Here is a 9,554-nt window from a genome sequence, read left to right as displayed (position 1 = left end):
CTCGCTGGAGGTCCTCGGCCAGGTGCGCACACTCTGTCCCCTTCTGCAGAGTGACTGGCAGGTGACAAACGGACAAGGACCCAGGAATATCACACTTCCCCACGCACACCTGGAAGCGCCCCACGGCAGCCAGGCCACGTCCCTTTCTAGGAGCCAGGCACCCATGGGCTGAAGCTGGAGGCCCTGACCAGTCTGGGCTCAGACGCCCTTGTTCCTCACGAGTAGAAACAGAGCCGGCACTCTGCTTTTACTTCCTCCTCGCTGCAGAAATGACAGGTGTGTGTGGCTTGGGGAGCGGGGTGGTGGCCAAGGGCTCAGGTACAGCATCCCGATGGTGTGACCGCTGGCAGGGTCCCCGCCTGTGCCCCCCTATGGGGACATGACTTTCCAAACCTCAAAGCAAACAGGGTTTATTCTGTACACAGGGCCAGGCCCACAGCCCTGGGATCAGGGTTCACTTGAGAGTCCAGGCGAGTCCAGCTGGGGTCAGGCTCTCTCCCACCCATCTGGGGAAAGGGCACAGTGGCCCAAGGCTTCCTTTTGCCAGGGAAGAGCTCAGCCGCCTGCACACAGAGCTGTCCAAGTCTGGAGATTCATTTCTGTCTCAGCTTTTTGATGAAGGACACCTCATCCCGATTCCGGATACCGTAACTGAAAGAGAAGGAAAGACAGAGTCCAGCCTACACAAGGGCCCAGCTGTGACTCCTCCGAGGCTTGTGTGGGATGAGAGAGGCCAGGCAGGAAGAGCACAGTGCTGGGGAGGTGAGGAGGGGGCAGGGCCATGCTCCCCCGCCATGCACACTCATAACCCTCTCTCCTGGCTCTGCAGCCTCAACTGCCACACCTCCTCTGCCTCCTGTCCTCTGGGCAGGGAGGCCTCCAGGGAGTTCCTTCAAGGACAGCCTCAGTCCAGTCAGGGACTCTCCTGGTCTCACACTCCTCAGGATGGATTTAAGACCCCTCCTTTCTTAAGGGCCTCTGGAGGAAACCCCAGCCCTATGGCAGGGCCTGGGGAACAAAAGGGCCACAGATGGGATAGCTCCCTGTAGCTCAAGACGGAGCCTGAACTTACTCTCGGAGTTTCTTCTGGTCTTCTGTGAGTTTCTCTCCCGCGGAGGTCAAGTGGTATGTCCTCCACACGTATGACCTACAGATGGGAATTCAGTAAACCGCAAGCAGGGTGATTCAGGAGGCTGAGAGCACCCGGGCGAGGGGCTGGTAGCAGCTCCTCTAGCCAGGGGAGCCACATCCAGGCACACGGCACGCCCTCAGGTGTCCCCACGTGCAGCTGCCCAGCTGCCCGAGTGGTAACGCAGAAGAGTAGCAGCTAGGGCAGGGCCCGCAGGCACAGGACACCTGCCCTTTTTAAAGGCTCGGGACAGGGAGCTTGACGCTCTAGGCCGAATCCTGAGCAGAGCCCAGAAGATGACAAGGCTCGTTCGTGTCCGGCACATCCTCCCCGTCTCCCAGGAAGGGCTGAGGGAGGAGCCGAGGCTCCACTCACCAGCTGATGTGCTGAATGCCTCCCTCGCGCTCCTGCCTGAGCTGCACGTATCTCTGGATGGCCTTCTTCAGGTCCAGGACCGTGGCGTTCTGGACTACAACCACAGCTGCACAAGCAGAAGATCCCCAGCGTCAGGTGGCAAGAGGAGAGCCCAGAAGCTCTGTAACTTCCCAAAGCTCAAGTCTGGGCAGGTGTGGGTGTGCCCAACAGGCCTGGGCACAGCCCGGAGTTCCCACCCACCAGCTCTGCTAACATCCTCTCCTGTGAAGGTTCAGACTGCTCTGCCTGAGCGGGAGGGCAGCACTTACGCATAACTTCTCCATCCATCTTGCACACTCGCACTGTCATTGCTTGGCCGTATTCTAATGCTATTTGGGAATTAACTTCTTCTAAAGTAACCTGGAAAAGACCAAGGATGGAGGTGGGAGCTCTCTTCACCACCCAAAACAACAAAGGCAGACAAGCTGACAGCGTTTATAAAGTTAGGCAGAACCTTCCTGAAGTCTGAGGAGAACGGAAAATGGGAAACATCGATCTTTTACTTTTTACTTGAAAATTACATTATTTCTGCTTACCCCAGGCTTCTGCACACCAATTTCTGGTTGTTTTTAAAACACTGCTGACATGTCAAATGTCCTGACCAGTCGGTTTTTCGGCGCCCCTTTAAATTTCGCACCCGAGGCCAAAGCCTCGCTCGCCTCCAGGCCCGGCAGGAGCCTTCTGCCTAGACGCTCCGCTACGCTCGGAAACGCCTTCCCCAGGCCGAGGCCGCAGCCCCCAGCGGTCCTAGGGTCCGTCCGCGCCCCGACCCCCGCCCGGGGGAACGACGCGGTCCCCGCGCACCTGGATCGGAAGGTCGCAGAGCAGCGGGTCTTGCACAACCATGGCCAGGCCCTCCTGGAACACGTCCACCGCCTCGGAGTGCGGCAGCGCCTCCTCCTCGTCCTCCTCGTCGTCCTGCGGCTCCGGCCGCGCCGCGACCCGCGGCTCCTCCAGTGCGCCGGGCTTCCCGCCGGCCCCGCCCGCACAGCTGGTCCGCGCGACAGAGGTGGTCGCGCACGCGCCGGGAAGGCTACTATATCCCCACCGTCGGGCGTCGGGGGCGGGGCCACTCGAGGACCAATGAGAGATGAGCTACTGGGAGCCGGCCCGCCACTGCTCTCCCTGGGGGCGGGGAGGCTGCGTGATTATTGGTGGGCTGGCAGGGGGCGGGGCGGGGACCAACGGGCGCTGGGAACGCCGGCGCCGTGCTGCCGCGGGCGCTGCCGGGAGCGCCGAGCCTGTGGCGGCCATGCTGCTCTTCTGCCCGGGCTGCGGGAACGGGCTGATCGTCGAGGAGGGCCCGCGCTGCCACCGCTTCGCGTGCAACACCTGCCCCTACGTGCACAACGTCACGCGCAAGGTGGGCGCGCGCGGCGCGGAGGCCGACGCTCTCGCGAGGCGCCCGCGCGACCCGGGCCTTCCCCGCCTCCTTCCCCGCCTGGACCGGCGTCCTTTGGGCCCTGCCGGCCGCCCCGTGGCGCTCCGCCCGCCGCGCGCTGCTCCCGGGGCCTGTGTAGGGCTTTTGCGCCCGGGTCGCTCTTCCCCTCTGTACCCATGTCACTCGTCGCTCGTGCTTTTACCCGGAGGATTATTTAAAATTGCAGCCTCTTTCTCCACCTCGCCCTTCTCCTAATCTTATTTTTTTAATAGGACTCGTTTGCCTTCCATTGCGGTTTATAATTTACTTGTGCGCCTGGTTTGTTAACACTAGGGTATACATTTTTCAGTTTTCGTTCCCTCTTATGTTCTAGTCTGAACATCTGGACTATATTGGGTATTCAGTGCGGAGTGATACATACTGTGTTATAACTCAGTTGTAACTCAGATGTTACTTTCCGTCGATAATGCCTCTTTCCTTTTTAGAACACCTTTAATAATTTTTAGAAGTAGAGCACGCTGGTGTTGCTGCTGTTAAGTCACTTCAGTCGTGTCCGACTCTGTGTGACCCCATAGACGGCAGCCCACCAGGCTCCCCCGTCCCTGGGGTTCTCCAGGCAAGAACACTGGAGTGGGTTGCCATTTCCTTCTCCAATGCATGAAAGTGAAAAGTGAAAGGGAGGTCGCTCAGTCGTGTCCGACTCTTCCCGACCCCATGGGCCGCAGCCTACCAGGCTCCTCTGTCCTTGGGATTTTCCAGGCAAGAGTACTGGAGTGGGGTGCCATCGCCTTCCCCGGTGTTACCTCATTCTTAATGTTTATATACTGCTCCACCATGTAGCAGTGCTGTGGGAGTTTAGAGTCTGAAATTATGAAGGGTGACATTTCAAGGACGGCTGGTAAAACCTGGAAAATAGAAAAAGCTCTGTCTGGGCAGAGTGGCTGGGCCACCCTGCCAAGTGCTCCACTTTGGCCTTAGTCGTCTTTGGATGTCTTATTTCAGTGACCAAGTATTGTAGAGGTGGGAGAACAAGAGGGTCACACCAGAGCCGTTTTTCCTTTCCTGCTCAGTTGCTTCATCCAGTCCTCACAGAATCTTTTTATGGGGACATCCCAATTGTGGATCCTCCTGATTCTCATGGAGATTCCTGCTCGGTGACAGCAGGAATTGTGCTTTCCTTTAGTATTCCTCCCTTCATGTTGAAGGCAGGAAGCAGAGTCTGGGCTGATACTTGAAGGCATGGTTTGGTGACCTGGCTTTCTACTGGTCGCTTCCTGGGAGAGTCTGAAGACCTGCTGTTTGTTGTTTGTTAGGTAACAAATCGGAAGTATCCAAAGCTGAAAGAAGTGGATGATGTGCTTGGTGGAGCAGCTGCCTGGGAGAATGTTGACTCTACTGCAGGTGAGAGAGAAAACCTTTCCTGTTTCAGAGCTTTGGGTAAGGGTGCAGCCAGGAGCTGTAGGTAAGGATGAGGCCGCTGGCTGTGCCACTGCAGAGCAGAGTCTGTGATGTATCAAGTGGGCTTCTGAGACTAGAAACTGTTTTCTTCTCTAATGTATTTGTTGCGCAGACAGTATTGGCACAAGCTTTGGAGTGATTCAGACCTGAGTTAGTCTCAGGGTGATCTCATATTGATGCTGATGGGATTAATTAAAAAATCAGTGTAAGGATTCTGTTCTAATATAGTTTTCTTTTAAAGTCAAAGGTAAAGAGTATTAAACTGCCCTAAATATTCTGTGAAGTAAGTATTTGAGTCTTGATTCATCTCTGATAGTGACAGATGTGACCCAGGAAGGAAAGAGAGCCCTCGACACGACCAGGCCAGAGAGGAGGAGGAGCTCAGGGCGATTAGTACTGTCTTTTTACCCCAGAGGGGGCCGTCCAGATTTGCTCTGTTAAAAATCTCTCACGGGCAGAATTTGTCACTGGGAGGTGAATTACACGCCAAATAGTGTCTGAGTGTTTGAAGGAGTTTTCATCAAGAGCAAGGTTCTTGAATTGAAATCTCAGTGAAAGTAAAATTAAAAAAGAAAAAAGTACAATCAAGATCACAGGTCTCCTTCCCTCAGTTGTGAGAGCACCGTGGAAATGACACTTCCTTGCAGGAAAACCTTGCAGGGCACCTCAGGCGACGGATACTAGTTGAGCTGGGGAGTGTCTGCTGCTGTGTTTCATGAAATGTCCACTTTTAACAAGCATGTTGATCATGAGGATCGTTTCTCTTTTTTAGTAACCGTGGGTCACTGTTTGTTCTTGTTGCCAGAGCCGTGTCCCAAGTGTGAACATCCTCGAGCCTATTTCATGCAGCTGCAGACCCGCTCTGCAGATGAGCCCATGACCACCTTCTACAAGTGCTGCAGCGCGCAGTGTGGACACCGCTGGCGGGACTAAGGGCGGGGTGGCCCAGCTGCGTCAGCGTCTGCGTGCTTTACTGCCCAGGGTGCATTCCCAGCTGCGAGTGGGAACTGTGTGTCCTGAGGGTCTTGGCTGGTGTGGTGGAAAGCTGACCCTTTAAGGGTGGCTGCCCGGGGAGTCAGGAAGTCCAGCCCGCCTCCCAGTCAGCAGATTAACTCCTTGATGTTCAGAATGTCCAGATTCTGCCCATGCTGTGTGTGGACGGGAGTATCCGTCCCTGAGTGCACCCTGCTGAGGTCCTGCTCTTCCTCTTTCATGTTTATTGGGCAGTTGATGTTCTCCTACCATCAGCCAACACTCTAATATTTACATTGTTTCATAACTAATAAAGTAAAACTTACTAGTTTAGTACATTAGATGCCCCTCAGTATTTAACTGTTAATTGCAAACTTATTTAATTAAAATTTATCCTGAATATTTAATTAAAGTTAACAGTCTTGTTATCACCTTGTCAGTGTTTTAAATGCCTTAAGAAGTAGACGTCAAACCATAAATCCCAAAACCGACTGCCATATTTAGGGCCAAACTGGTTACGGAATTGCTAATAACATGGATTTCTATTTAATTATTATTTATATTTTTGTTTCCCGGAATTGCAGTACATTTAGTAGATTGTATGTTTTTTAATACTTTCTACATCCATCTTTCTACTCTAAAGAGAAAAAGGACACTCTAGGCTCACAGGGGCAGGATTTTGGTTATTGATAGATTTGTTTCTGGTTCAGGGCCTCAAATTTAATTGCTTCCAAATCTCTCTATTTTGTTGAACTATAGTTTACTTCCTTTGTGGCTCAGCTGGTAAAGAATCTGCCTGCAATGCGGGAGACCTGGGTTCAATTCCTGGGTTGGGAAGATCCCCTGGAGAAGGGAACAGCTACCCACTTGAGTATCTGGCTTAGAGAACTCTATGGACTGCATGGTCCATGGGCTCGCAGTGCGTCAGACACGACTGAGCAACTTTCACTTTATAGTTGACTCACAATGTGATAGTAGTGTTTGGTGTACAGTGTAGTGATTCAGTCACACGCACGTATATAGACACACGTACACATGAGTGTGTATGTATTCATAATATGTGTACATATCCTTTTTTGTAGGTTTTCCATGATGATTTATTACAGGACTTTGAATATGGTTCCCTGCGCCAAATCGCCTAATAATGAAGTTTCACTTACAAAATAATGGGCCTTAAATTTAAGACTTTTATACAGATTCTTGCTTTTTTCCAACTTTTTATTACTTTTTTGTCCTGCTCTGTAGCATGCAGAGTCTTAGTTCCCCAGCCAGGGACTGCACCTGTCCCCCTACATTGAGAGCGTGGAGTCTTAAGCACTGGGCCACCAGGACAATCCCAGAGTTTTACTTTTTTGAAAATTGTTGTCTTATAGAGCTTGTATAGTTTGTGTAATTCAGGAAATTTTGAATTTTATTGATTTGTTTTGTCTGCGTGCAGGCTTCTCATTGCGGAGCACGGGCTCTAGGGCGCATGGCTGGTGGGCGGTGGAGCCCGGCCTCAGCAGCGCTGGCACACAGCCTCAGTTGCCCCAGGCACGTGGGGTCTTCCTGGACCAGAGATGAAACTCACGTCCCCTTCATTGGCAGGCAGATTGTTAACCCCTGGACCACCAGGGAAGTCCGCTTTTCGAGAAATTATGAATCTTTTTTTTGAAATGATTATGGGTCGCATTTGTGTTTTCCTGTTAGAACACGTTGACCAGATCCTGAGCCCCTGGTCTCCAGTTGTTTCTGTTTCAGAACAGTTTGCACTGTTTTTGCAAACGTGTGTTTGTCCTGTGGGTGTTGCTTTAGTGTCTTCTTATGGATGGCTGGATGGCATCACCGGCTCGATGGACATAAGTTTGAGTAGACTCTGGGAGTTGGTGGTGGACAGGGGGGCCTGGTGTGCTGCGATTCGTGGGGTCGCAAAGAGTCACACACGACTGAGCGACTGAACTGAAATGAACTGATGCCATCAGTTATGTTTCTTCAGGGGTCTGTTCTTGTTTTCACTTGTTAATTGGGGGCAGCCTGGTCAGTGGTGAAGGTCATGCCCTCTGAAGTTAGCCTGCCTGCCTGTCAGTTGCTGAACCTCTTTCATTTTCTCCTGTGTAAAACGATAGTAATAGTCTATTTCGGGGGTTCACAATTTTTTCTGTAAAGAGTCAGTATTTTGGGTTTTGTGGGTCAAGAGTCACAATCAAGAAAGACACGAGGAAGCGAGCTCTTACAGAGAAGCTCAGTATGTAACCCTGCAGTGTTTGTTATACGAGCCCCTTGATGAAAGGAATGCACACCATTTTGTGTAACCGAATTAGTGTTTCTTGTTCAGTTGCACGTGTGCGTCTCCTCACCCTGGTTCAGGGCGGGGGCAGATGCGGGTCACTGTGACCTTGCCGATGGGTCAGTAGCTGCGGGTGGGGAGAGACACAGGTATTGTCCTCAGCGTGTTCGCGGGTAAGCAGTGCAGTGACGAGTTACAGGCTGTGGACATGTCCTCCACAAGGCTGCCAGCTGTAATCTCGCGCTGCACCTGTGTTCACCCGTCAGCCGTGATGCTCGGCAGCAGCTTCCAGGTGCCGTTCTCCGGCGTTCACGTTTTCTCGGCTTTGCGAGTGCTCCCACATGAGTTGCTAGTTGTTTCCTTGGTCTGTGCCCAGAAGCTCGTTCTTCAGTCCTTTCCCTGCTTGGCGTCGAGGCATCGACTCCTTGTGGAAGCGGCAGAGGGCCGGGTCCAGTGATGTTTGGAGCCACTAAGAACCGAGGAAAGGCGCTTCAGATGATCTGCCTCATTTTTAATTGATGTGACGTTGCTCCCAGTGTCCTTAGCTTTCAGAACAGCTGTTCTTGACCAAAAACAGATGGTCTTAAATGCGTCTTCTCTGGACACACTTCCCTCAGCTTCTGCAATCAGACACCTTTAAGTCACCCTCAGCGGCTTTCCTTCCTGGGTTGATGGTGGGTCCCTGGAAGATTTAACTCCATTGCCTCATTTTTATTTCTTGTGAAGGAATTCTGTTTTGTGTTGAGACTCGCGCCAGAGGAGTGCTTAGCCAGGTGGTGTCGAACGCTGCAGTGTCGTCGCACGACACTCTCCTCTGCCATCCAGCTCGCTGACACAGTGGCTCACGCTGCCCTGTGCCTTAAAGACGGCATTCGGAGCCCTGTCTTCTTCCTGTGGCATGGCGGGTGTGCAGTGTAAGCACGCGAGCATAAGCATTGTGAAACACTGCGGCCCTGAAACTGGTAAGATCGCTGCTGAGCCGTGAGCGCACGAGGGCAGCTGCAGACAGCGCGCACAGGCGGTGTTCCAGAAGGTGGACCCTGACGTTTGAATTGCATAGTCGTTCCACGTGGCATGTAATTCTTTATTTTTTCCCCAACCATTTGCAAATATACAAACGTATTCTTTGTTTATTTAGTTTATCTATGGCCTTGAGGCGCAGCACGTGAGATCTCTGTTCCCGGACTAGGGGGCGAACCTGGGCGCAGGGCAGTGAAAGCGCGGAGTCCTAGCCACGGGCCGCCTGCGCACTTTCTGTTGTAACTGGTGTTCGCTCACAAGTTCCCTGCCGGGGCGGGCTTGCCCCCGGGCTGGTCCTTCTCGTCAGGTATGAGGACGTATGCAGCCCCGCGTGTCCCGTCCTTAGGGCACGTCTGACCAGTGGTGCTTGTTATTCTCTGTGCCTGTCTTTCGAGGGGCTGGGTTTCGGGAGATACTTAGTGGCCCTGGTTGTATTGTCTTTGTGTCTGAGGTTTTCCCTGCATCTGCAGATTTTGCTTTTCTGTTTATCTCTGTGTATTATGACCAACCTAGATAGCATATTGAAAAGCAGAGACATTACTTTGCCAACAAACGTCTGTCCAGTTAAAGCTGTGGTTTTCTCAGTAGTCGTGTATCGACGTGAGAGTTGGACTGTAAAGAAAGCTGAGCACCAAAAAAGTGATGCTTTTGAGCTGTGGTGTTGGAAAAGACTCTTGAGAGTCCCTTGGACTTCAAGGAGACCCAGTCAGTCCATCCTAAAGGAGATCAGTCCATATTCATTGGAAGGACTGATGCTGAAGCTGAAACTCCAATACTTTGGCCACCTGATGCGAAGAACTGACTCATTTGAAAAGCTGGGAAAGATTGAAGGCGGGAGGAGAAGGGGACAACAGAGGATGAGATGGTTGGATGGCATCACCGACTCAATGGACATGAGTTTGAGTAAGCTTCGG

At 52.4% G+C, this 9,554-nt stretch overlaps 2 protein-coding genes across 2 annotated transcripts; one reads left to right on the top strand and one right to left on the bottom strand.

Moving 5' to 3' along the window:
• Window positions 1-394: 394 nt before the first annotated feature.
• Window positions 395-3,631, bottom strand: SNRNP25 (small nuclear ribonucleoprotein U11/U12 subunit 25). The gene is made up of 5 exons (XM_069570420.1): window positions 2,348-3,631; window positions 1,813-1,903; window positions 1,505-1,610; window positions 1,073-1,147; window positions 395-651 (listed from the first exon to the last, which is right to left on the bottom strand). Exons 1-5 carry the CDS (start codon window positions 2,387-2,389, stop codon window positions 594-596), a joined length of 372 nt encoding a protein of 123 aa, XP_069426521.1. The 5' UTR covers window positions 2,390-3,631; the 3' UTR covers window positions 395-593.
• On the top strand, window positions 2,120-5,782 carry POLR3K (RNA polymerase III subunit K). The gene is made up of 3 exons (XM_069570419.1): window positions 2,120-2,906; window positions 4,238-4,325; window positions 5,188-5,782. The coding sequence occupies exons 1-3, from the start codon at window positions 2,634-2,636 to the stop codon at window positions 5,313-5,315; spliced, it is 489 nt and encodes a 162-aa protein (XP_069426520.1). The 5' UTR covers window positions 2,120-2,633; the 3' UTR covers window positions 5,316-5,782.
• The last annotated feature ends 3,772 nt before the right edge of the window (window positions 5,783-9,554 follow it).

The sequence above is a fragment of the Ovis canadensis genome, chromosome 24 (genome assembly GCF_042477335.2).
Source record: "Ovis canadensis isolate MfBH-ARS-UI-01 breed Bighorn chromosome 24, ARS-UI_OviCan_v2, whole genome shotgun sequence".
Lineage (NCBI taxonomy): Eukaryota > Metazoa > Chordata > Mammalia > Artiodactyla > Bovidae > Ovis > Ovis canadensis.
Note: the sequence above shows the minus strand (reverse complement) of the source record. Positions and strands in the feature narration are given on the sequence as shown.

Bases quoted from the DNA above. Each gene is read 5' to 3' on its own strand.
- SNRNP25 (XM_069570420.1), bottom strand. From the start codon at position 2,389: ATGGTTGTGCAAGACCCGCTGCTCTGCGACCTTCCGATCCAG. The intron at 1,148-1,504 runs GTGAGTGGAGCC...TCCCATCTGTAG, and splicing joins GGCATTCAGCACATCAGCTG to GTCATACGTGTGGAGGACAT. The intron at 652-1,072 runs GTAAGTTCAGGC...CTTCTCTTTCAG, and splicing joins GACCAGAAGAAACTCCGAGA to TTACGGTATCCGGAATCGGG.
- POLR3K (XM_069570419.1), top strand. From the start codon at position 2,634: ATGAGCTACTGGGAGCCGGCCCGCCACTGCTCTCCCTGGGGGCGGGGA. The intron at 2,907-4,237 runs GTGGGCGCGCGC...GTTGTTTGTTAG, and splicing joins TGCACAACGTCACGCGCAAG to GTAACAAATCGGAAGTATCC. The intron at 4,326-5,187 runs GTGAGAGAGAAA...TCTTGTTGCCAG, and splicing joins GAATGTTGACTCTACTGCAG to AGCCGTGTCCCAAGTGTGAA.